This window comes from Chlamydotis macqueenii, chromosome 2 (genome assembly GCF_036417535.1).
Source record: "Chlamydotis macqueenii isolate bChlMac1 chromosome 2, bChlMac1.mat, whole genome shotgun sequence".
Lineage (NCBI taxonomy): Eukaryota > Metazoa > Chordata > Aves > Otidiformes > Otididae > Chlamydotis > Chlamydotis macqueenii.
The window spans coordinates 62,821,457-62,849,231 of NC_141557.1; the positions used below are offsets into that span (position 1 = coordinate 62,821,457).

The 27,775-nt window shown below is 40.9% G+C and overlaps 1 protein-coding gene across 3 annotated transcripts in view; it reads left to right on the forward strand.

The window, feature by feature from the left end:
• The window catches only part of SLC66A2 (solute carrier family 66 member 2), a 65,850-nt gene that overhangs the window by 6,222 nt on the left and 31,853 nt on the right, over positions 1-27,775 (forward strand). For 2 of the 3 annotated variants that reach the window (XM_086743130.1, XM_086743132.1), the window contains exons 3-4: positions 4,192-4,325; positions 8,627-8,680. In XM_086743130.1, coding sequence (XP_086599256.1) covers positions 4,192-4,325; positions 8,627-8,680 — 188 coding nt within the window. The remainder of the gene's footprint in view (positions 1-4,191; positions 4,326-8,626; positions 8,681-27,775) is intronic. The other variant, XM_086743131.1, reaches the window with a different exon arrangement.

Here is a 27,775-nt window from a genome sequence, read left to right on the forward strand (position 1 = left end):
AATTGCGTTACATATGGTGGAATCTTGCTCAGATATTGACAGCAAAAGTGTTAAGCAATCCCTCCTCCTTTTTATAAATGCCAGAGAGCAAGGGTAAAATGTACTGCTCATTTTTTTTTTTTTATACCCATGTAAGAAGCTTGTTTTGGGTGCTCTATAAAGTCCTTGAAGTTTATGTGTCAAGAAAAAGCTCATATCAAGATCCTGTTGTAAAACTAGTTTGTTTCCTGTTCTTGCTGCTGATTAAGTCCTGTCATTGTGTGGGCTGTTTTCCAGTACAGCTGCCATGCTGCTACACCGGGCTACGTGTCATGGTCCTGGTGGGGTGTGCAGTACCTCGCACGCTCTCCCATCTTGCCTACAGTCTGTAATGTCCCAAAGAGCTGGAAAAGTCGACCCAGAGTGGTGAGGCCTGTAGTAATGTGGGTGGTTTCCACTCTTGCGGTGAGTGGAACCGCCCCCGTAAGCAGTTCCATGTCCTGTGAGCAGAGGTGGTGCCATCTCAGAGCTTCCCAGTATGGCTGAGGACAGGCCAGAGGCCCTGTCCTAGATGGGGCAGCCCCTGGGACAGCAGCCAGTGTGGGTGGAAGCTGAAATGACGTCCAGGAGCGCAGGAGGAAACAGCGTGGTCAGTGTGGTGGTGATCCGGTCTCACCAACAGCAGTTTATTTTCAGAGATGTCTTAGAAAAGGAGATAAGCAAACCTTTTGTCTTTGGCCTAGTTTGGGCTGCTTTTGTGCAATCGGCATTTGCTGTTTTGAGTAGGCCCAGAACTGGAAGAGCAGGATTATTGCAACAGGATTGAGTTGTACCAATGGAGTAACCTAGTTTTCTCCAGACTAGTTAGTCTCTGCTCTGGCTTGAATGTTCACTTCTCTTGTCTTCATCACCCTGAATATGCATTAATTGTTCTAAGGCTGTCGAGATACTAATAAAATGTAAGCCCTCCCTCCCCCAATCTTTGTTTGCACATCTGACTAGTGCAGGAAAAAAACAAGTTCTTTTGTTTTTCAGCATTAAGTAAACAGTGGAAACCTCTTTGTCTCTTTACAATCTGCCATATGAAGTCAGAGTCCCCTGAATACTACAAATGTCACCGTTCTTCACTTTGTTGCATAACATTGTAGTTGTGGGGTGAAAATGCAGAGTAATTATGGTGACCTCCTCATCCCTAGGACTTCAAAGTTGGTTTTTTTTCCATCAGCTCATTCTAGTATCCTAAGGCTCTTCATCTTTCTCTCATATTGTACTTTAATGTTCCTTCCCTCCTGGCTCCTGCTTTGGCAAAGATAGGCATCACCCCTGCGAGGCAGAAAGTAAACAGGACGTGGAACAGCACACTCTCCCTGCAGGGCTTGCACCTTGCAGCACTCCGAGCTCAGGCTCGCATGAGGGGTCTTAAGCTGGATTAGTGTTGTTTTGGCAGGCCCTAATATGGATATGAAGTAGAGTAAGAAGCTTGGAGTGGTGGTGTTTCCATGATCCTGAGCAAAATGAGTGTTCTGACTTTACTTTTAAAGCCTCAAGATCCCAACAGTGGTCCTTGACATTGATACTCCCTTCAGTCTTGTAGTCATGGTAGTGTGGTGTCTGCCTGTTGGTCTCCACTGTAGCTGTTTGATTTCCTGTAGATGTGACCTGGCTTAGAGGGTTGTGTTGCCTGTAGGGCTCAGTTTGGGGATTGGTGTTTGGGGAGATTTATTTTACATGAGTATGTTTTGTTGTGTAACCTTTGTCTTTGTCTGGAGGGTTGTTAAAAAAAAAATCTACAGATGTTGTGCATTGTCTGAAGTCCCTATAAGAATTTTTAAATTTCCAGTTTGCCTCTCTTGTGTGTTGCAGGTTTTGGTTTAGTTTTCTTTCAGTTTTTAAGGGGTAGAGGATCTGCAGCAATACTTTCAATCTCACTTCCACTAAGGCTGTGGTGATGGCAAATAGTTATGATCAGATAGCAGGTAGCCATGTTTATGTGCGTTTGTAGTGGGTGGATGTTTATACTGCAAGCAATACTTTTGTGAGGCACCCATTGCTGAATGGCCAGTAATCGCATCAGCAGAGAGAAACGAACCTTGCAGTGACCTCCGTTGCATTTATCATCACAATAGCTTCTAGCTTACTGTGCTGCTAGCTCAGCCCCCTCTTAAATGCATTACTACATTTTTACATACAAATGTATTTGTAATTGGAGATGGTTTTTCTAAGCCTGATGTAAACGGTTTTAACTGCTCTGTAATTCTAAGTAAGTATTTCCCATTTATTTTCCTTATTCCCTGAATAAGAGACAAATATAACAGTAGTGAATTCCAGTAGTTCAGGGGAACTTGGCCACAGTCAGCAACACAGGCTGAATGAGCTTAGGGATCATGGGCATGGGGCATAGTCTGGGCCAAACTTTAGCTCTTCTCCACTGCATTTTTTCCTAATGCAGTGAAAGCCTTACCCAAAGAGCACTCTGCCTGTGATTCCATGCATCAGCTGTGTTCTTTATTTCCTTCCTTATAGTGTCCTCCAGATTTGTGATGATAATGGTTCTCATGTGGCCCACCACAAATCCATCGATGGTAGAAAGAAGGGGAGGATTAAGGTACAACTTAGCAACTGCTATTCTTCCAGTGCCTACTGGTGGTGTCTTTGGCGGTGGTGTGGAGGCTCAAGGTGTAGTAATAGTTTTCCTTAGCTGTATGCCATTAGGCAGGAAATATGTGGCCATTTTCATTGGTGTGGGCAGCTTAGCTATTCTGCACAGGAAGATTTCCAAGGAAGCTAGTGAAAGACTTGCCAGTCTCTCTCCTGTTCCTTCTTAGATAACTCAAAAAAAAATATCTCTGGTGAAATAGCTGTAGTGGAAATGCAGTATTGTGTGAGAGAGCCTGATGGTGAACCTAGTTGGTTTTTACTGACACGGAGTACTGCTATGGAAGTAGTCCAAGCATAAGAAGTTGGATTTTGCCAGGGTGCTATAAAATAGGAACTGTCAAGAAGAGGGCAGTGGTTTCCATGGCCCTGAGGCTGAGATCTGCAGCAGCATGATATGCTGACAAAACGGTCTTAGGTAACTGTGCTGTGAGGGAATTTAGAAAGCCTGTGTCCCTCACGGTGCAGGCTGAAGGAGTTGGGGAGCATAGCAATGTGTTTTCACGAAATCCCTTTCTCAGCATCTCTGCTTCAAGGCATAAAATCTGGCACAACTGAGCACAGAGAAGCAGCTCACCAGGATGTGAGTGCAGCCTTCCTATTGTAAATCTTATGTACTTTGAGGGCTTCGTATGAAAGCTTCCACCCTTTACCACTAATGCACACACTGAGAGTGTCTGGTGGGGATTGCTGAGCTTTCATCAAGTGATGCAGGAAGAAGAGCTTGGAGCATCACCGGTCTTCTCTGAACGGTCTCATTTTCCTGTGGCAGAACCTTGTGCACTCACGTAAGAGTAGGCTCTTCAGTCAAGATTGGCCACAATCCAAGTTCACCTCTCTGTGTTACGTTCCAGAAGGGCTCAGTAGTCCCCACCAAGCGTCATCTGTGAGCAAGCAGAAATTAAACTGGGGAAGGAGGGAGGGCAGGAGAGGACAAATTATGCGTGTTTGGTTCCCACATCTTATGGACTTCCTTACTTTCCCCAACCTTGGTCCAAATTAGACAGAAATTGATGAATTGATTGGTGTATTCTACAGACCTGGTCTTTCTACTCAGATGTCTAGAGGCAGACAATGCACACAAAGCATAATTTTTTAAATTTCCACACCCTGTCCTGGGAAGATGTTATGTTAAACCTAGCAAGTTCATATGTGGATATTTATTTCTTTATAGGGCAAGTGCTATTGTTTTTATGACTTCTCTCTCAATTTTTTTCATTGTTAAGGTGGTAAGTTTTGCACAAAAGTCCTTGTGAAATCTACAGAATCTGTATGTGGAGAGGACACGTAACTGGTATTAATGCAGCATAACTAGGATCAGTCCACAGGACTGTTGTAATAAGGTTCTCAGACTCTCCTGCAAGGGGGTTGTGACTGAGCTACCGTATATGCATTTGGATTTGGCTGGTGACTTTCTCTTCCTCAGCCTTTCATACCTGTTACTGTTAGGATTTCCCTTTTCAGCTGCTTAGATAGGATCAAGGAATGAAAGTAACTGAGTACAACACTTGTTATCTTTCAGATGTTTTTTATATATGTATATATTTTTTTTTTTAGGTTTGGAAGACGTTTTGAATCCCCTCTTTTGTGGCAAAGCATTATCATGATCATTACTATGTTACTGATGCTGAAACTGTGCACTGAAGTACGTGTGTCCAACGAGCTGAACATAAAACGCCGCTCTTTTGCAGGTTAGTGACAGTAACTGGTTTTTGCAGGATAAATCTTTAAAAGCAAGGTGCGCTGTATTTTGGACAAAAGTTGTGTCTGAATTGCAATCCGGTCTCCTTTCTTGATAATGCAGTGTAGCACTTCCTGAACTTCTTTTTTGAAACTACTTTTTTTTTGAGATAGATATGTAAAGCTGTAATTTTATTTCAGATGGGTCTTGATTCAGTCTAGAAATCAAAATTCTCTTTTAATATTTCACACCATGCTCTGAATATAGAGCTGGCTGTTATGTCATTGTTCTTGCCTGGATTTTTTTTAAGATCTTGGCCAGAATAAGAAGTTATTTTCTTCAGCTGTACTTTCTACCAAGTTTTTAGGTATGATCATACACTATTATCTGAAACTTTACTTTGCAATTGCAAACACTTGCTTTTCTACATAGTTTATTTTCTACTTACTGAGTTATTGGGTGTCAAAATAGGAAATGCTATCATAGCATTGTTGCAAAACGATGTCTTTGTGTATACTATTTCCTTGGGCTTTAGTGTGGGATTAGTTGAGCTTTAGGGAAATTGTCACATCTTTTTTATTTTGGTTGTTTGTTAATTTTTAGGCATTGATAATTTCAGTTGGGGCTGGAGTATTATTCCTTGTTTAATCAAATGCTCAAGCTTTGTAGAAAGTATCTGCTGTTTTTCCCAGATTATAAGAAATATGAGGTGTAGTTTTTGTGTTTCTCTGTGTTGACTTTGACTTACAACATTTTGTGTTACAGCTTATTACCAACAAGAACAGAATTAATGTTGTCAGCTTTTTGTCACTTGTTTTGCCAATATGGATGTATAATTTATTCTCTCCATCTGTCCTCTTCCCTCACTCCCTAATAATTGAGGGTCTGATCCAGTTCCAGATATCCAGAGCCATCATTAGAAGGCAGCAGCTACTGGCTGTGCAGTAGGGTAATTTTATTTAATAGCTAAGAAATCTACTTCCATTCCTGCTCATTGTGGAATGTAGTGTGAAACTATGCAGGTAAGTGAATTCATGTGGAAGAGGAGCTGCACTCCAGCTCCCAAACAGAAGCGGCTGTGTTCACAAGGGTTGTTAGTCTGGCAGGATGAATGGCTTAAAAACTGCTTTCAGCCAGATTTAGCAGCAGTTAAAATCCAGGAAGCATTTGAGGAGGGGCATGTGTGTTTATCCCTCCTTTGCTGTCTGTGCTAGCATTTTGTGAAGTGGCAGAAAGGTTTCTCTGTTTGCTCTTTCTGAGGGGAAATGATCCTTTTGAACATTTACACACGCACTGTTGCAGGCTCCTTCATTAACCTTTGGACAAAAAGGAAGGCTATTGAGTTCAGTATATAGCCCTCTTTAAACAACTCTTCCTTAAAAGACAGTACAGTCTCCTAAAGGATAATTGATCTTTCCCTTGCCAGGTGATGTAAACTCCTCAAGGTTGCATTGTGTCATTTGATCCTTTTTCGTGAAACTCAACTTGTCATGTTAGCTAGAGAGGCTGATTTTGCCTACTTGTGGACTTGTAATTATTTGTTTTCATCAAAAGGCTTGCATCCTCCCACAAACTTTGAGAACAGCTAAGATCTTTTGATCTTTTTCTTACCTGTGGCTGTTTTTTAATAAGGCCAACTATAACACAACGGCTCAGAATAAACATGTAAATGCATACAAAGCTCCTTTCAATGGAGACAGAAAGATAGGTTTGTATTTCAAGCACAGTATGACTAGTAGTATGTTTCTAATCCTACTCCTAATCTTATCTCTTAAGTTTTATGGTGATCTAGGCAAGGTGATAAATCTGTGTACTTACTTTCTTTCCTCATAGTTTACTGGGGCAGTTAGAAGCTAGGTTTGAAGTCACTGTTTTTGATTAACCTTGCAGAATCCTGAGTGCAAGGTGCACAATTTCTGTACGATAATATAATTTATTATTTCTCACATGTCTAGTCCTCAATTTAAACATTTTTCTTCTTTAACTTCTGTCCTCCCTCTGAATGTTTCTGCAAAATAATCCAACGTATTTAGAAAGTGAATAGAATAGAATATTTCAGTGGAAGGGAGTTTGCTCTTTTCTTTTGTTACTATTAAATGTGGTGTTTCACCCCCAGTCACATTAGTATATGTTTACCAGTTTGTTTTGAATTATGTGGGAGTTGCCTTTTTTACTTTTTTTTTTCTTTAATTCTCACAGATAAGGTTCCTTACGTAACTGCTTCAGAAGGAATCTGCTTAAAATTTATTGAAGCATTAAGGAGCAGTCTCTCCTAATCTTGACAAGCTTGTTCTGTATTCTCTAGTCTGTTTTGTGCTGTTACTGGGTTAAAATACGTATCACTAGCAATTCGGAACATAGGCATAAAGCCATTCAGTCAAAATGCTGGTATGTTCATTTATAGGGTAACTATCATAGCATGAAAAATACAGTCTCCCTGGACTCTTTCCAGTAATGTTTGATTATTTGTTATAGGCTCTATAAAGAGGACTTATTAGGAAAACTTGCATAATCTTTTATTTTTTTCTCTCAGCTACTTCTCAGTTATGGGATTTCTCCCCTTCCCTTTTAGTCTTGCAAAGGGAAAGTAAGTTGAAAGTGGCGGAGCCCATCTTGTGCTTCTGCTGCCTTCTCTGACTTTTTGTTCTGGATACATAAACTTGGTTCTGCAATTACATGTACTAATTGAAGACAGAGTAAGTCCTTTTTATATATCCAGCTGTTTTGTTTTTGTTTTTTTTTAACTTGGACTGTATGGCCTGTTTTTAACTGTTCTGAATTGGAGCGGGGGAAACAGACAAACCAAGAAGCAAACAAAACAAGAAAGCAACAAACCCTGACTTTATTTTAGAACCTCCAGTGACAGGACAGTTCTCTCTCCTGCATATGAATACTTTGAAAGCTATGTGGAGGAGTCTTCAGATGAAATCAGCAGGCATGAACAATACCTCCTCATCTTTCATCCTTTGTTTAATGCCACTTTAATTGCATCTTGACTGCTTTAATGCAGATCTCCTGGTACCATTGTTGTGGTAACAATAGCTCTCCTTATTTGTTGCCCACTTTCAAATTGGTGTCTGTGCAGCCATATGTATGCTGTGTTGTTGGCTCGTACAGAAAGGCTCAAGGTCCAGTGGTAAGTTTCTTTTATTATATTTGTTTTGTTCACAGCGCTCTAGTATTTCTGAGACACAATGGTGCTAGAGAGCTAAACATTGAAAAGCAAAATGTGCATGTGCCATGTCTTGACTTGAGAATCAAGAGGAGTCTGAAGCAAGGTGCTCACAGATACAGACAGCTAAAAACATCTGGTCACTTTTGTGACTGGCAGGCCAGAGCAGTCTCTTCATGTTCTTGGAGTGACAGACACTCTACGAAGAACCCTCTTTTCCTAAATAAGCCTTCCACCTCTCTCCAAAAAATACACAATTTCAATTATGCTCAAGACATTGTGACAGATTTTGAGCACCCTGAATGTATGAACTGTACTGAAAACCAGTGGACAGTGTTTGTTGAAAACGGGCTCTTAGACCTCTCTTCTTATTATAGTACAGCCCAGGCTCCTCAAGAAGAACATGGGCTCTCGTGTTTTTACATGAAGATTATTTCCTCTGGTCATTCATCCAGTTTTGTCTTCCTTCCAACTGCTGGTTGCCTTAACCTGCTTTATAACTTGTATCTTATTATAGCACTCTGATCCCTTGAAGAGCTGTTTCTGGCACTGGAAAGCGCTCTTGCATAATACATGGTTTTCAACAGGCAGGGGAAGGCTAGAGTGAAAAAATGTAGCATGCAGAATGGTTGCAGATGGGGTCTACTCTCTCCTTGATGTGATTGGCTTAAGCTCAGGCTTTTGAAACTATTTTAGAACAGCATTTTCCAGAGGAGGACAGGCAACTGTGCATTGTCTTAGCTGATTATACATACATATCTACACACTCAGTGTTGCTGAGGTAACAGCTTGTTTTCTCTGATCATGGAAGGTATATAAAGTAAGAGTTAAGCTGTCTATTTCACTGTTTTTAAGGCCTCATTTTCTCCCCCTAGGTACATTGCTGTTGGTTTGTGCATTGAGACTGTTCTGGGACTTCCTACTGCTCGACCCTATCTTAACATCATGGGGTGGGAGCCTTATAGAAAGCATGAAGACTCACATTTCTGGCATGTTTTGTTTGGCTATTATTTTTTTATAAGCAAAATGTACTAACTGACTAAACTGTGACTAAAAGACCCACTGTTGCATTTAATCATACAAGTCTGTTTGTCTTTCCTTCTTTTTTTTTTTTTTTTCCCCTCAACTTTTTTATGTAGCTGCAGATAGTAAGGATGAAGAAATCAAAGCACCTCCCAAGAGATCCTATCTGGGTATGTACTGTACAAACCCATTCTGCATGAAGTTGTCCTCTCAACTGCTTATTTCATGCTTTGCTACTTTTTGTAACCGTTTTTGGAAATGATTGTATGATCATTTCTATAGAGAATGTTTGCATTAGCTTTATATACTAAAACCTGGTGCATGATTTTTTATTTTATTTTATTTTATTTTCCCTTCCCCACTTTTAACTTTCATAGAGGAAAAGATGCTTTCAGCTCTATTTCAGAAACCAGTTTTTTGAAGACAGTTGAATTCACCACATTATATGTCTCAATGATATCTTCCTTTTTCCTTCCCAAAGCTAGACAAGCAAAATAATACATGATACAGGGATTCATCTCTTGAGGCTCATATTCCTCCTCTTCCAGCTCTGACTCTGGAGGAAACTGTGAAAAATACAGGAGTATCTTTCAGTATTGCTCAAAATGCTAGATAAGAAATTTCCCACAACACTTGATATTCAAGCAAAATGCCGGCATCTTTGTGAAATATTCTGGCTTGTTCCTCTCTTTCCTTAGAGCGACCTCAAAATTGTTATTTGGGCATTAGTAACGCTTGAATTGAGAGCTTCCAATCTTCAGTTTCAGAGTTGGAATCTGCCTTCTTTTATTTGCCTAAGAAGGAGGAAATATTAGGTACAAACTAGCTTTGCAGTATTTTCAACTCTTAGTAGTTTGGGAAGACAGTTTTAGTCAAGGTGTGGAAGTTTTGTTTTAAATTAGTTGGCGTATGGCATTAAGGAAGTTATACCAATACACAGGAGTTCCCCAAAGTCAACTTTTAGACTGATTTTAATTGAACTGATTAAGAATCTCACATTGATACTAGTTATGCTCTGTTGCAATTCTCGAGTTAGTCAGCTGAAAAAATGCAAGGTAAAGAAGAATATTACTGGTGCAAAAGGAGAGTCTCTGCTTCTATGTTGGTCAGTACACACAGTTAATTAAACTGGAATTAGCTCTGAGAAACACTACCAAAGAGTAATATTAACCTGAGTGCTTTCTTGAAGCCGTAAGTCCATTCCTGCTAAGGTTAAATAGACTCTCTTTTAATGATTCATCTTCTGGATCTCCTCTTTCAGATTTAGGGGCAAAATGCACACTTTGGGAGACGTACCTGTTTTGATGTGATACTAGTATTTTGCAAAGCACCTTTTCCTTTTGTGTTTCCAAAACATTTTTTTTTTCTGGACTTAGTATCAAGACTATTTTATTTTTCTGTTTGTCTTTAATTCTTGTTTCTAGTCATTCTCACTGGCTTGTAACACTAACCAATGGAATGTAAACTTTAAGCAGTCCTATCTTCCTTGTGCCTTTATTCCTCTTGTCTTTTACTAGTATTCAGCAATGCTTTATTTACAGTGTCAGAGCTAGAAACAGCTGTCTATGCTGCTACTTGTGATTGAGTGGATTATTTAAAAATGCTTTGAGTGGTTAAAATTAAACAGAAATAAGTAACTTAATGTGACCTCTTACTCATTTCAGGTTTTTTTTCCTTTTTTTTTTTTTTTTTTTTGTTAAAAAGTCATTTGCTTGGTAGTTTGATAGCTTAAAAAGTTGAAGTTTGTAGAAAAAAGCACCATACCTCTTAATCCAACTGACTTAAGTCTGAAACATTTGGTTAATAAATGTTACTTGAAGTTCATTTTGGAATTGCTTAGCAAAATGGGATAAGTTGAATTACTGCTAAGGAACAGGACAGTCTTAGACTACTGTTCAGAAGTTTAAAGACTGGGCTGGGCAAGTCTGTACTGGTGTAAACAAATGAGAAATGTTTTGAGGTGTTTGTATATAGTGTATATGCAGAATTATGTCCTGATGGTTTAAAGAGTGGAATGCATGGTCTGAAACTAGTATGCTGAAAATACTTTTTTTTTTTTTTTTTCTGTTTGTTAATGGAGTTCTAGTTGTTGAGGAATTGAGGTCTACTTTGCCTGAGGAAATGGCACCTGGCTGCATCAGCACTTTGGTTGTTTTGTGTATGGTGGGAACAGTCATTTGCACTTGTCTTTCTCTGCATCAATATTTAGACCTTTTCAGGAGACAAAAGAAAACAAGAAATGGAAATTCTAAGGATGAAGTGGCGTTTTTCAATTTGTTATAAGTAAATACTTAAGTTAAAAACTGTAGAATCTTTGTGGGTTTTTTTTATGCATAATTTTGATTTCTTTTTAGTTGATATTGCAGATGAAACAAACAAAGTCTGGAAAATAATTTGTCTGTCCAGGAGGTCTAAGTTACTATTCAGGCGTTTCAGAATAATTTAGTTCAAATAGAACACTATTAATTTTTTAAAAAGGTATTTACAAATCTTTTGCATACTGAATGGATAACTTTTATTTTTAACTACAGATACAGACAGAGGGAATAGTTTCATTAAAAAGACTGTTCTTTTATTTTCATGGGGAATTTATGTCTCCTGAACCATTTCAAAACCAATACTAAAATAGTTTTCTTTCAGAAAACTCAAGAAAAAATGGATTTGGGTCAGTCTGTTTTCTAGGGCCAATGTTATATTTCTCAGTAGATACTCCCTTTCAAACTTCAAAGTTCCATTTAGTGTAAATCTGTCTTCAGCTCCTCGGGCTAATGGGCCTTGAATGAAAAGTTGTACTGTGGCCTTTGCTGTCCTGTTGGAAAGTGTTGTCAGTTACTCAGTAGGAGGGCATACCTTTTTTGCAGGCGCATCTAGCATTATTCAGAAGTTACAGCAGGAAAGAATAAGTTTATCTACTTAAATTCTATATTCCATAGAGACATTTTCCTTTTAGAAAAGACAGCTGGGAAGGGAGGAACAGAAATAATAGTAGGTGATTGTTGAGGCCTCTCTGTGCAGCTATGACACACCCCACCCCCCCACCCCCCCGCCAGTGGTTTGTTTGCTGTTTCCTTAACATGAGACACCCAGAAACACACACACTTACCACCCACAATGAGGTGGTGGGATGGGACCACATTTGCCACATTCCTGTGTGCTTGTTACAGGGTGGAATGTAGAGCTCTATATGAAAGCATGTTACTTGGCTTTTCTTTTATTGCCTCATTTCCCTACACCGGAGGCAACTGTCGGGGAGCAAGGAAGGGAGAGAGAGAGAGACTTGCAATAGATCTGTCCTCAGACGTGCAGATGCTGTGGTGAGGGATCCAGGTGGGCAGGTCTCTCTGGGAATGCGTGGCATGTAGCAGGTTTATATGTGAGAGACAAGTGGCGAGATGCATGAGAGTAAAGGCGATCACCAGCTGTTTTCATGGGAGACATGGATGAACTCACCAGTAGGAAGAGGAGAGACTGACATTATCTGCATGAGTGATACATAAAGTATGAGGCAATAGCTTTGAAGTCTTAAGCTGATTTCAGATTTATTGCTCCATTCATGAACTACAGACATGATATCAGTAGTTGTGTTACCGTAAAAGTCAGTCAAAAGAAACTCTCTAGGACTAATTTTGGAGTTTTAGGAAGCAGGCATTCTTTATTGCAGTGCTGGATGCACAGGGAATAATTCCTCCTAACATGCATGCCATCGTCTGAAAACAAAGAAAATATATAGAGGTTATATATACATATTAATTAGTTTTCTGAGAAATCATTAGTATATTAATCACATTTCCTAGAACTATTTAGCGTATCTAAATGTCCTTTGTGTATGCATAGTGAAATGGGTCGGTGGTGCTCTGGGGGTCTCTGGTGGTTGCAGACCCCCAAAAGCCAGTGTCCTTTAGTTGAATTCTTTGCTGGCGCATGCTCAATATACATCCTAAACCTGTTGCCAAATATCTACCAGCCCAAATTGGTTTGAAACCCTTATCCTCCTTGCTCAGGCCTTAAGCAAAGAGCTGCTTATCTAAGGAAAAAAAGAAAACATTGTTATCTAGCTAAGTTCAGCGATTGCTCAGCTTGGAGCATCTTTTGATCTTTTCTCTGTCTTTAACTTGTTCTTTCAGTCTGGTATCAATCCCTCCTTTTCTTCAAGGGTGATAGGTTCCAGCTGTGCCTGTACATTCCAAAGGTTACAGTGACCTATTCTATTCTCAAAGAAAAATGTTAGTGAAACATTTTACTTACAATTTCATTTTGCTTACAGTTGTAGTAAAGCCACAGGGAATAACACACCTGTCCCTGTGTTGCGGGCTTACCCTGGTAGGCAGCTAAGCTCCACACAGCTGCTCGCTCACTCCCCCCACAGTGGGATGGAGGGTAACCTGAAGGGTAAAAGAAAACTCCTGGGCTGAGATAAAGACAGTTTAATAGGTAAAGCGAAAGTTGCCTGTACAGGCAAAGCAAAATAAGGAATTTATTTACTGCTTCCCATCAGCAGGCAAATGTTCAGCCATTTCCAGGAAAGCAGGACTTTCTTGTAACAGTTACTTGGGAAAGACAAACTTGAAACATCCCCCTTGCTCCTCCTGAACATGCTGCTTACACTTTTTGTCATCACTTGATGAACATCTGCATAGAGGCTGTTTGTCTAGACTGACTAAATAGTATTACGCTGAGTAGTTATTTTTTAGAGATCCAAGAATTCTTGCCTCAAATGGTTTGTCTTGAGTTTCCTCTTGGAGAAAGGTAAGGTGGTGGAATGTGGTCTATATCCAAAAAAAGGCCAGTTCTTTCCAGAGACCAAGAAATGCCAAGGACTCCTGTCTTAATCCTGCTTTCTGGTTGATTAATATGTGTGATCTATGGAGAGCCTGTTACTTCATATTACTTAGCACAGTTCATGCTGACTTCTTACTGGGTCTGACTGTCATCTAAAAGTGGAATGACATGTATCTGCCAGGTAAATAGCTCTTGGCTGCTGACCTGCTGTTCTCTTTGTCTAGGAGAGGCGTCTTGTTTGGGTGGTAGCACCTAGTTCTATTTCCAGAATTTTGATTAGTACTATGATGGTTGAACAGGTTCCTGCTGATTTCAGGCTTCGGACTGGAATGTGCATAATTTTATCTTCTTTTTAGATGAGACTAAGATTGGTAGGCAGAGAGGTAATGTCCTTTAACAGGCTACTTGGGGAAAAAAAAGTTTTCAGCTGTGTAAGCTCTTGTGCAGGTCTGAAACAGAACCAATGAGATTCAAGCCCCATTCAGCTTGGAAGCTACTTTTCTCCAAGTTTAATTGGTTTATTTTAGTAGTTAGATGGTTAAGTGAGTAGAATAGCGGCCACTTGTCAGGTGTTGTACCCTGTGGGATGGAGAATGGATTGAACACCCACCATGGAATGTGGATGGGTGAATTGCATTTCAGGAAATATTCTTAGCATGCAACAAAGCCAACAGTTCTAGAGTGTCTATAATTTTTGATAACCATTGATGTTCTAGTTTCTAAGCTTGTCAATTGGCAACTTGACAAAAAAGAATTTCTCCCTTGAGGCTTCCGCTGAGAGACCAGAGATGGCATCTTTGACAATGAAAACCTTGTCTGGCCGGTAACGTTTCTCTTGTTTGAGTTTGTATGTGGGAGTTGGTGTTATAGTGGTTGTTTCATATTAGATGCATATTGTCCACCAGGCCATTTGATATACTGAATGAAATATTCAGTGATAAGTGTAAGTAGCATACCTGGACTTTGAAGGCCACATTGGAAGGGTCATTGCAAAAGTTTTTTTCAAAAGACTTGAGAAACTGGAGCTGCCATCCACAACTTATTTTGGTTCTTAAACTGAAACCTCCAAAGCCTTAAGGGCTGAAGGGGTTATTCTTATCTCATGCATAATGTGGGCAGTAACATTTTGCTTATATATTATTGCGTTGTACACAATAACTTGTAGTCAAACTGGTTCATCATCATAGTTTAAAAATCTACCCATTCTTGATCTGAAAGGTCAAAGTACCACTTGGTAAAGTGAAATGTCGTCCACTTTTAAATTTTAACAGGATAGCTTTGAACAGGAGACTGGACCAGATGTCCTTCAGAGGGCTCTTCCAATCCAAGCTACTATGGGATTGTAAATAAAATATTCTGCCAATGGTTTGTTGTGAGAGCACCCAATGCAATTTGAAAATACAGTTCTTTTGTTCATTTTACTCACTTCTCCATTTCAGAGAATGATATGTATTGTATTAGCTAATGAAGAGTACTTCTACAATAATCAGAAATACATTGTTATTAATTTTGTCAGCTGTATTAGCTTTGTAATGCTTTGCATCACACATGTTAATTCATCTGGCTCCTGTCACCGGTGGTAACCAAACAATATACATCTTCTCTATTCCTAAAAGAGGGAGTTGAGAAGAAGGTATTACATGTGTTTACTAGTGATCAGGGGCAGGGAACTTGGAGGATGGTGTTGTTTCTGGGGCTACCACATTTTAAAATTAAGTTTTCAGCTTACAGGCAGTAGGGAAAACAGCCAGCCAGAGACTTGTAAAATCTCTTCTGAGTCAGAATGTTTTCAGTAAGACATTATTTGGTGACAGAGTGATATGTTCAGACCTGAGTTAGGAGCCTTCTAACCCCTCCTTTTGCACCAGCCTTGCTACTGCTTTTGATCGTCTTCAGCATGAAAACAGAAGCAGGCCATTTTTTTTAATTTACTTCTAATGTAGTTTATCGTGCTTGTGCTTACAGTTTAAACTGATCTGCCAGGTGAGGGGCCCCTGCCTGTTCTGAAAGCCTACCCGCTACAAGGAGAAAGAGCTGGGGGAAGGGTGGTTGGATGGGGATGGACAGGCAGGTTGTGGGTGCGGGTTAGGTGGCGTGAGCGAGGCTCGTACGGTGGGGAGGCCTTTGCTTTGCCATGCAGCGTGAAGCGCACACTGCAGTGGTTGGGGAAGCTGGGAAGGAGGAGTGCAGCTGTTGTTCTCTCAGCCTCTCTTTATTAAACAAAAAAGGTGGACAGGGAAAAGAAAAAAAATCCCTGTCTGCTACCAGGAAATGGTGGTTTTATCTTAAATTGAGGGAAAACTGTCCTTTAGCACTGGGAGAAAGAGGCAGGTGGTAAAGGGGGCTCTCCAGCTTGGCATGAGTAGTAATAGCAGGAGGTATCACAGGAGGCAAGGCTCAGCGCAGTGCTTCTGGAGTGCCTGCTCAGGCTCTCTGTGGCTCTGACTGCTGGTGCCCTGCCCAGCCCTTTGGCTGTCAGTCCCTGTGAGGCCTGTCACTCAGCTGTAGTCTTGTGAAAAGAAGATGGCTTGTTTAAGCTGGTTTTGTTGGAAGAATTGTACAGCAGCAGAAATATTACTTTTGGCACAAGTACTGCTTCTAGTTGGTGGTGTGGTGGAGAAATAAATCTGTGAATAAAATGTGAATTTTGCTTGGCATGCCTGTATTTTAACTGGAGGAAAGAGTGCTCATAGCAACATTTAGCCACATGAGGGTACTCTTGGGTTTCCAAATCTTGCCTGCTGAGCCACTCAACTGGAACCTGGGAGAGGAGTCTGATCTTGCTTTTAGGGCTGCAGTATTCACTATAGAAATAGTGAATAAACAGAGATTTTGAAAAAAATATTTTCCTTCGTAGTGGGAGACAGAATAATTAGTTGCTTTAATAACATCAGCACTGAAACATCTAAATGTTCAAATACAATTGATTTGTCTGCCTGTCCTGCAGATCAGGGAACATGTATGCAGCAAAGCTGTTGTTCAGTTTGGTAGATGTGAGAAGCTTTTGCAGATGCCTGCTTCTTGAACATGCCACATGTATACTTGGTTACCTCTAGTCCCAAATGGTGAGATTCGTTCTTTAAACAAGGTCACAGAATAATTTGGTGTCGTAGTTCAGCCCCGATCGGGACCAAACTATGCAGTCTCTCTCTCACTCCCCCCATCCTCCAAGAGAACAGGGGAGATAATGTAAGAAAAAGGGCTCGAGGTTTGAGATAAGGACAGGGAGAAAATCCTTAAAGTTACCGTTACGGGCAAAACAGACTCGACTTGGGGAAAACTATTCATTTATTACTACAAACAGCAGGATAATGAGACAGAGAACAAGATAACCTCCCTCCACCCCTCCCTCTTCCAAGGCTTAACATTATCTCTACTACCTTCCCCTCCCGAGCGGCACAGGGGGGAAGAGGGAATGGGGGTTGCAGTCAGTTCATCACACGTTGTTTCACGCCGCTGCTTCATGGTCGGAAGAAGAACTCCTCACATTCCTCCCCTGCTCTGTTGTGGGGTCCCACCCCTACGCCACAGTCCTTCGTGAAACTGCTCTGGCATGGGTCATCTCTTCCATGGGGTGCAGTCCCTCCAGAACAGCTGCCCCAGCGGGCCCTCCACGGGCCACAGCCGCCTTCAGGCATCCATCTCCCCCGGTACGGGGTCCTTCACAGGCTCCAAGTGGATCTCTGCTCCTCCATGGACCTCCATGGGCTGCAGGGGGACAACCTGCTCCACCATGGTCTTCACCACAGGCTGCAGGGGAATCTTGGCCAGGAGCCGCATTACTCCTCCCCCTCCTTCTGAACTGACCTTGGCGTCTGCAGCCGTTCCTCACAACAGGCTGGCAGATGTCTCTCAGGATCCTTTTCACATCTTATTCACTTCTCATCTCCTCTCCACTTCTTGCAGCCAGGCCAGACCGAGTCAGGCCCAGTTGGCCGCCTGGCGAGAGGCCAGAGGGGGAGGCCTGCGCCTCCCCCTCTGCCCCTCTGCCCCCGCTTGGCTGCTTCACATCTTCTCTTCTCTCTTTTTTTTTTTTTTCTGTTTTCCCCTTCTTAAACACGTTATCGCAGAGGTGTTATCACAGAACATTCTGCTACTAATCGGCTCGGCCTTGGCCAGCAGCAGGTCCGCCCTAGGCCCGGCCGAGTCCACTGAACAAAGGGGAGCGACTTCTAGCAGTTTCATATAGAAGCTGCCACCTTAGGCCCCCTCTCACTAACAAACCCACAACATTTGGCTTGGAAGGGACCTCTGAGGTTATTTGGTCCATTCACCTGCTTGAAGCAGGTCCAATTAGATGAGGTTGCTCAGGGCCATTTTCAGGTGAGTTGTGAGTATCTCCAAAGGTGAACATTCCATAGTCTCTCTGGCACCTGTGGCAGTGTCTGACCATCATCCCACCTAACTGGAATTGCCCTTATTGGAACTCAAGTCTGTTTCCTCCTGTCTTGTCACCGTATGTGTTCAAGAAGACCTTGCCTCCGTCTTCTTTACACTCTCCCCTTAGATAGCTGTAGGCAGCAAGAAGCCTTTGCTGCTTGGAGCTGAACAAAGTTGGTTCTCAGCCTCTTATTTTAAACCAGGTACCTCAGCCCTTAATCATCTTGGTGGCCCACCACTGGACTCATTCGAGTAGGCCAATGTCTTTTTTGTAGTTGGGAACCCAAAACTGAACACGTTACTCCAGGTACAGTCTTGCGGGTATTGAATAGGGAGGAATAAACACTTTTCTCTGTCTGCTGGCCACACACTTGCTCAGCTGTACAGCTTAGTATGTGATTGACTGTCTTTGCCATGAGAACATACTGCTGACTCATGCTTAAATTGTCTGCTGGGCTACCCTCCACCAGTCTACAAAACTGCTCTCTAGGGAATTAGCTACCTGCACCTGTAGTGTGGTGTGGGGTTATTCCTTCCCAGCTGTGTTATAACCCTGAACTTCATGATGTTCCTGTCAGCCCATATCTCCAGATATGATCCCTTTGAATAACAGTGCTGTCCCTCAGCTTATCACGCATTCACCCTAATTTGGTATCATTCATGAACTTCCCATCACCCAGGTTGTTAATAAAATATGTTAAAATGTTGGCTGTAGTATCAGTTGCTGTGGGCTGCCTTGTAACTCGTCATAAATTGTATACTTTTTCTTTGAGAGGAAAAATTCTTTGAGCTTGATGATCCAGCTAATTATCTACTCTTTCTATTGTCTACTTACCTCTTGATATTTTGCTGATAAAGATACTGTAGGAGACTGACAACACCCTTGTTAAAGGCACTGCAAACAATATCCACTCCTCCTTGAAGACGGGTGTGATTTTTTTTTTTTTTTCTTTTCCTTCCCCTGCTTGCAGACATAGAGAACCTCTCCCAATCATCATGACCTTTCAGAGATGATAGAGCAGCATTGCAAAGACATCAGCCAGCACCTTCAACACCCTCAGATGCTTCCCATCTGTGTCACATGACTTGCATAAATCCACTAATTTAGGTGCTCCCAAACTCATACCTTTCTGTTCTGTGGTTATCGCTTCACTCCCTCAACTTCGCTAGTAGGGCTCAGGAACTGTAGGGGGCAGACCTTACCAGTGCAAGCACATAAAAGCATTAGTAATGCCAGAAGGCAATAGGTAAGTTTAAAGCCGTGGTGAGAATTAGTTGTCTAGCTTTCATGTGATATCCTGCTTTACTGCTTATCTGATGTCTTTCACTTTCTGTAAGCAAACAGGTGAGAAAAGAAGTGATGATTTGCTAGTTGATGGCCAAGTTGCCAGTTCAGTGCAAAAAATACAAGTAATTAAACATTTAAAAGGTAATGCAACTACTCACAGACTTCAGAATAAACTTTGGAGCTGAGGTGGTTCTAGTTGTTACTACAGATGCATTGGTAGCTCACCCCACCCTACGCGCCCCCGCCCCCCCCCCCCCTCCCCTCGCCTCCAAGTGATTTGTAACACTGGATGACATGGTGCGTGCTTAAAGAAGCGCTGTTGCCCAGTGCTGCCCGCTCAGACATAATGGAGTGTCTAGACAGCTTGCTAGGGAAAAAAATTCTGGCTGCAGCGCACTTTGAGGATCCTGTTACAGATCCCGGTACATCCACATTTTGTAGATTTCATTTATTTTTAAAGAATGTTATGTTTGCATTTATGTAAGTGGTGTAGAATCAACAGTTCAAAACATGATCACATCACCAGAGTCAGCATATCAAGAGTTATGTCCAGTAGAAGAGATGAGGACATCGCCTACACTCAAGTTTCTGCTGCTGACTCTTGTACACGGACTCCATATGAAAGACAGACATACTGTCATTCCGGAAAGCTGCTCATTTCCTATGTTGAGGCCCTGTGGGCATCATTTGCTCAGGACTTTTGCTTCTGTTTACAGTTTGTCTTAGTCTGTTGGAAATGAGCCTACTGAGATAACCATACCCACTGCAGTGTACAGAGTGGGAGGAATGGACAATGAAGTGACCCGAAGTCTGATACTTAGAAATGCTGAGCTGGGTGGCAGCTCTCACTTGGTCCCAGTTAAAATGGTGTTACAAGGGGCTGGTGTGACAGCAGGATGTCTGAGCTGACATAATATGCTCTATGAACTATATGTGGGGGTGATGCTCAAGGTACAGCCCGATTGTTGCACTCAGCCTGATTTATTTTTTCCACTACGTTTTATGTCCTATATGTTTTATTAGCCTTCTTTTATTTAAAATGCACTGGAAATAGGAAGTTACGAGTTTCTACTAAGGTAGAAATAGGGAATATATTTAATAAGTCTATGTTTCTGAAGCTCTTATTTATAAATAATGAGATATTAACAAGACATTTCCTTATGCTGGGCATTGAAAGGCATTTACCACTGAAGCATCAGTTCTTTGCCATTTTCACTGCTGTATAAAACCTTTTCTATTTAGACACAAATATCTTGCTTTTCCCCTGTAATGCACTACACTGACCATCCTTGACTGAAAAGAATTAGGGATAGCTTTATTTTACTGAAAGATTCCCGCCTTCCCCCTGCTCCACACTCCCACTTTGCGAGCAGTGATGCACCCAAGATACATTTGTTGGAAAAGGGTTTTCAATCCCTAGATGGATGTTTCAAGTGAGAAAGAAGAAAGACCTTTGCTACATTCCAGTTAGCCAGTCTCCCCAGGCTCTTTGCTTCTGGGAGATGACACAGGATGTTCCATTTTATATCCCAGCTCTGAAGCAGGAAGACGAAGCAGTGGAACCTAGGTGCTCCGTATCTGTGTCCCATGGGACTGCTAAGCAAGGATTAATCAGGGCAGGGAGTTTAGGTGCTCCTGCTTTCCAGTATGTTCTTGATCCCCTGTTGCCATCACTAAAAGCACACATGCAGTTGGCTCTGTTTTGCCCTCCATTTAGTTTGTTTCTGCCTGTGGAGTGCTTTTAGCCTTGTAAAGGCCGGAGCTGAAACTGTCCCGTTACACAGGCTGTAAACCAGTACCATGGCACTCAGAGATATGAGAGACAGAGGTGGAGGTTCCTGCTTTTCCAGATATCTCAGAGTGTATCAGTTTGAGCAAAGTGGCTCTGATGTTCTCTCAGGATGCCAAGCTGCAGGCAGGAGAGGGGGTCCCCAGTAGGAGCCTGAAGCAAGCCCGCTAGCCCTTAGGCTAATTAGGTACTCAGGCTTCCTGTCTTTGAATACTGGTATCTGAAAGAGTGATTTCCTCCTGACTTGGAATGGAGAAACATCTAACATCTCAGTGTTTCCCATAAAGAAAAAGGCCTCCTGTCTGGCTCTACCCTTGTCTCCACAGAAGCTGAAGGCAGGTCAGTCTCTTGGTTGCCAAGGGCCTGAATCTCCAGCTCAGGCTGGTGGATTGGACCGGAGATCTCCCAAGTCTGGTGAGATGAATACTGCGTTCTGTCATGCCGAGATCAGCACTGCCTCATGGAAAACTTCCCTCTGACTTACCGAGCTTTACTTACTAATTTTCTTCTGTGACAGTAAGTTCACAGTTGCCTTTTTTATGGGTTTTTTTTTGGGTCATTTTTTATGAACCTCCAGGCCCAAGGCATGCTGAAGAACAAAAGCCAAACCAAACACCCCTCCGGTGTGAATGCCAAATTGTCACTTCTGATGTTTGGCAGTTAACAGGTGCCCAACGAATGAGAAGACATTTGTTTATGAGTTATTTGTCGGTTCTGTTCCTGTGTGTTGGGGAGATGGGCATTGTTATGCAAAATGGCATAGACCTTGGTAGTTAGTGCAGAGACTGTTTGACAGGAATGCTGCAGTAGGACAGACCCGACCTATGCATAGAAGTTAAGAACTAAACACTCCCGCTCTGTTGTACTTTTGACAATATAAGAAATTTGTTTCTTCCAAACTTTGTGTTTTAAGTATCTTTTTCCTGTGCCCACACTCTATCTCATCTTCACTGAGACATGATAGTAAACTTCTGAAGATAGACATCATCTTCTCCCTGTGCCCCCGCCCCCCCCCTCCAGCTTGATACTTTTTACTATTACATGCACCCTAAATAGGTTATTTTGGAAGAGATTATTACATTAGATATTGGGACAAATTATTTAGACATTTAGTGGGGTGACAGTGCATAGTGTTCAGCAGCGCTGGCTTACAGCCCCGTTCCTGGACTGCTGGAGGGTTGTACAGTACATTGCCTGAAGGGAGAGACAGGATTAAGGTGGAAGGATTTTTTTGCAAGCCATATCAGTTCCTGAATTAATTTCAGAGTCTTGTCCCACAAACAGTTGTTCCTGCTTTAAGGCCCAAGCTATCTCCCTTTGACTTCCAAAGACTCTAGTTCATTGAAGCTGTGATGAACAAGTTTTATATTGTATAAGGTTTTTTCTTTTTTTTTCTTGTGAGGGTGATTTGGTTTGGAGCTGCCTTTGCAAATCATGATTTAAGTTATTAAACAAGAAATATGGGAATAAAAGAAATTATTTTGTATCTTTCATTTACTTTACTAAAGAAAGCTTGGTTCACATGGTGATGTGTGGAGCAATTAGAGTCGTTATGCTGAAGTAGGTTTTGTTGCTGATGAAGGAAATGTAATACCTATGCATTTTAGTACTGATATAGTACGTAATCCTTTCAAATTACATTTTAAAATCATGTTAAAAATACATGACATGGTCATGTATTAGATTACTTTTACTTGTAACTTATATCAGGCTGGTTTTGGTTGAAAATTGGTTTAAAATAGAAATGTGGAGTAACATTTAAATTTAAAAAATGTAAATGAACTGCAGTATTTGTAATGAATGTCCATTTTGTGAAAACATGCTTTTAAAACAAACCATATAACGCAAGTATTATTTTTAGATAAATTTGTAATAACATTCATTTACTGTTTTTTTTCCTAGTCGTCTCTTTCTTTTATACTCTCAGTCATTATTCAAAGACACAGAACAAAGCAAGTGTTACTCAACTCCCAGTTAGTTTCTTATTGTTTGAATAAGTGAGATATTTTTATTAAACTAAACTGAAAAAGGAAAAAATTGTTCTTGCAGAAGTAGACAAAACTTTCTACACTCTGGTTCCAGTGCATCAGCCAGTAATTGTTTAGATCTAGTATTTGACTTGTTGAATGCAGTGCAGCAGATGCTCAATGATTTAAATTATATTAAGATTGGCAAACATAGGCCTTGTTAGAAGTGTGCATAATCACATTTGAAAAATTTAATTTGTTTTATTTTTCAGAGTAAATGTTTTTAAATTCAAAATCTTATTTTGTCTGGTTACTAAAATAACGACATACAGTTTCTATCTGCATGAGGAGATGACATAATACTGAGTGGGATTGGGGAAGAAAGGATGTAACTTGGCTGTCCACGTGAAGGTGCTTCCTGTATCCTCTTGAATGAAGGGCAGAAAAGGTGTAATTTTTCAGTGAATCATGGATTTATGATGAGGGTCAGGGTGTGCAGTCTCCCTCCAGACATTCAGATTGCTAGTAATGAGCATATTTTCCTTCTTGAGGAGGGAACTATACCACCAGTATTCCTGAAGTTATCAACGTCTCCTTTCCTATTTATTATGTGCCCTACTTTCTCTTTGCTCTGCTCTGTGATCAGTATGCATTACATCTACTGCATTGGGATCCTATCTTCCCTCCCATGGGCAGGGGGAAAAATCCAAACTCCAGAATTCAATTCTGACAGATTTATTTTTACTTGCATTGTACATTTTAAAAAATGAGTCTTGTTCTTCCTGGATGATTCCATGGAGACATAGAAACTAGTGAAAGGAAGACAGATCCTAAGTATTTCAGGGAAACATTTTTTATTTTTAATAGCTGCTTAAAGCTATCTTTTTTTTACTGTTGCTCATTGCAACTCAAAAGCCTGATAATAACTTGGGAGATGCAACATTTTAAATATTCAGAACATCACTGTTTCTTCACTTAAGGTATACGAGTTTCAGGACTTTTTCCCATAAAAATCTTTTTCTAAAATGCATAGGCTGCTTTGGTTTTTATACATGCTTCAGTAGCCTTTGCAAACTTGATTCATTTTTTTGTGTGTCCATGTGTGCATAGTTAATCTTTAAAATGTGAAGTCTGTCTTTATATTCATGATAATGCAAATTTTGCCATCCTCTCCTTACTTAATTGACTTTTTAACAGGTTGCTTGGTAAATGTCACAAACTGTGAACTTGTCGCTGGGTAATTTTTTTCTTCCCCTCCTTATGTCCAGTTTGTATAGCCTTTGAAAAGAAACGGTTGCTGGTCTTGAAATTCTCTGCTTCCTCTCACCCCGATTTTTTTTGTCCCTTTATACAAACCACTTGGAATAATATAAAAACTTGGAATGAGTCCTTGCCTGTGTTTTTACACTGCTGCCCTTTCTTGTCCTTGCACCCCTTGGCATGTAAAAATCAGGAGCAGTTATTTCAAAAATTTCTTTTGCCTTAAATTTTTTATTATGTCTTCAGAGACGCTATTTAGTCCCTCGTGCCTTTTTTCACTCCCTCTTGGGAGTAGGTTGTACTAGAAGAAAAGTAAGTGTGCATTCAGGGAATAGAGCAAACTTAATATCAAAATGGCTTAAAATATTCTTATCTACAAATTCCTCATTAAATTTCTGTGTGCGGTAGATGTCAAAGAACTGCTCAGTCTTTGAAGAAATCTACTATTTCTACACAGAGGAACACAGAAATTTAATAAGGAATTTGTGGATAGGACTGTTGTTCAGGAGCCTGTGGTTTATGGTTCACCTGTCATCATTCTCTGCGTGCCCTGCACTCCTGAGTACAGGATGCGTAAGGGACACAGCAATGGAGGGCAAATCCTGGATCGCTCGGCCAGAAAAAAAAGAACCATTCCTTGTGGTGGCGAAGTCATCTCACTGGTGAGCACTGCCAGTGCACTGTCTTCTGCCTATTTTGGTGTGGAGATTTTTGTTGTCCTTTTTAAAACTAATTGTATTTATAAAGGGGCATAACAGCCGAAATCTTCTCCCTCTAGCAGCGGCTGGGTGCCAGGATGTTTGGCAGCAGTGACAGTCTAAGATATTCCTGATCCTCTTTTTTTCTCTTCCCCCCCCCCTTCCCACTTTGCCCCCTCAGTTGTACTGACAGAGCACTTTGTGGGATTGTGTTTTGAACCAAATAAGGGAACAGATCTGGCTTAAAATGCAGAGTTGTTCTTTTTTTTTGTGTGTGCAAAATCTTAAAAAAAGAAAAGCCCACATTTTGTGGCTTTGATGAGAAACGCTTCAGAGACCTAAACAGTTGTCCTGCTGTAGCTTGAGGAGGATGAGAGCAGCTTAAACTTCTGCTGGGAAATGTGAACAGTTTATAAATGCCCATTTATGTCACCACCAAACTCTTCATGACAGAGCAACTTACTTACATCTACTACCATTACCTTTTTTTCCAGATCTTGAAGATATGTTGACTATGGAGCATTAAACTGCAGACACAAGGTGTTCAGAAACTCTGGTATTCGGAAGTTCATCATGTGTAACAACCGCTGTTCATGTCAAAGCAGGGATTTATTTGTGGTCAAGCTACAGTGGAAGGGGAAATTCTGTTCCGGGGAGCTCTGTCTTGTTTGGCTCCTCCGTTACAAGTGCTGTAATCAGTAAGGCGATCTGCAAGCACTCAAGTGAAACTCTGTGCTGGTCTCCCTCCCTATAAATTCTTCCTTCTAATGCAAATAAGTGATTTGTGTTGAAATTCCTCATGTTTGTAACCCGTTACAGTAATTTAGATCTGTGCAGACTTTTTGTAAATAGAGTGAGTTTTGGTTTAAAAGCTATGAGAGAACACTGCAGGCATGTAGGTTCTAGAAAACCTTCTGCAACAAGAAGCCTTTTTTTTTTCTTCACTTTCCCTTGAAAGCCATATGGAGATTGAGATTATTCCTAGCTTCATCTAAGTGGATGAATTTCTAGAGTCAACTTTACAAATGTCAGTATGCTTAAATAATGTTTATGGTAGCAAATGAGGAATTATAAGTTGAGATTTTTCTGCTACTACTGGCCAGAAATTTGTGAATTGATTGTTTGGGATAAGGGTTGTCACTGGTGAATGGTCACATCTTCACAAACACACACATAGATGATTTCAATGAGTTTGATCAAAATTGTTCCTCTGGAAAGGGCAGAATTTATGCTGAGAGGAGACGCCTCCTGAGCTAGCTGGGCAATAGCCTCATGACTGGGTGCTCCCTTAGGACATGGAAAAACCTAGGCAGAAAGTCCTTAATTCAAACCAGGGATCTTAAAAATTTGGACCTATTTCCCAAATCCCATCTGTATGTTTGCCTCCCTCTTCATCCTCCTCCAGATTTTCCAAAGTCTTGCTTTTGAACAAAAATCCAGAAATACCAGTTTCTTTTTTCAAAATGGGATTCTTGTTCACCAGCCTACCCTATTATTCTTAACTACAATAGGTATTTGAAAGGAAGCCCTATGAAATGGAGTAGATTGTGCACACATTTTGAAATATTAGCATTTTTGTAATGTAGTTCAGATAATTAAAGAAAACATGTCTGACATTTTCATGTGTGTAGCAGGAATTAGGCAGAGGAGAGAGTCAACTGAAAAAAAGACCGGAAAGTGTCCTACACTTTCCTGCATGATTTTGAAGCGTTAAACTATAGATACTAAAATGGGTCATTCTGAGGTTAACTGAGACAATTGCCAAGAGATGCAAGGCATTATTCTGTTTGGATGCTAAATTAGTAGGGCCAGTTTGGGGGCTAGAGTTTGTCTTGGCTGGTGATGGGTTACCTAGGAAACAAGGATTAAACTTTCCCCCAAAAAATCCTAAATAAGGAGAGGAGTTTATATTTTTAGGACGAGTGTTTATCTTTGTGTTGTATACATACTTACGCATGCACGTATGCATGCCTGACTTCAGTATTTGAAAAATAATCACAAATTATTTATTTTTGTGGTGTCTTCACAATAGAGGAGATAAGGTCTCAGGTATGTTAAGCTCAGAGAAAGCTTTAAAAGAGAGAGATTATTTATCTTTAAGCAAGTTACTGGCTATGCAGCATTTTCCCCAGAGATCTACAGTTCAAAAGGCAGGGTGAAGTACCTGACAGTTACTTCCAGAGTTTCTGGGAGTAACTTGCTGTGTTATACATGCAGCCTGGCATTGTAATTCCTGGCATGGTGTTATCTGGGGCAGCCTGCATTTGGGCTAATGCACAGCTTGGTTTTCTAATCTTTAGAAGAACTTTAATTGCAGTCTTTGAACGAGGAGGAGTATGATAAGTGCATATTGTTTCTTATATTATAGTAGTCTTGCTATTTTCTGAGACTTAAACTTCAAAGAATAAGTTTCAATATTATTAAAAATAAATTAAATTGTTTTCATAGAGAGTTTATAACTCCAGCTACAAGAGTTTGGAGCCAAGGCTGCCTGCTCTGCAGTGCTTAACTTACTCTGTTCTAGTCTTTTGCAGGAGGCCTTTTTGTAGAGCTGTGGATGATAGCTTAGGTAAACCAGATTGAGGATAGTGTAAAATATTGTTAAAAGGGTTTTAAAAATAGTAACTTGGTGATACACATTCTTCTTGCTGTGACATTCTTATCATCCCTGCTTAGCTTGCTGTTAGCTTGCTCTTTCTTGAGTTGGCATAGGAAGGCGTATCTAGCCAAAAGAAGAGTGAGCTTGGCTCTAATCTGCTGCCTCCATCATTAGCGCAGTTGGGAGCAAAGGCCTTACTTCACAGCTGTTCGTGCAGGTGAAGGGCTAGGGGATTTGTTTCTTTAGTTTGACTTGCTTTGGGATTTTTTACGTTCTTTGCAAAGGAGGCAAGCAGAATTGGGAGTGTTTGTAGTGAAAGCGCTGGCTGCCCAAAGTCCTCAAAACTCTGTGTAGTGCTCACTGGGCTTCCCATTTCACTCCTGTGCTGTGCCTTCAGAGGAAGACTTCTTCCTGAAATCTGTGCTTTTTCTGTCTTACATGGTTGTTCTGGTTTTGTTTAGTGAGGGGGGGCCTAAGGTGGTAGCTTCTGTAGGAAACTGCTAGA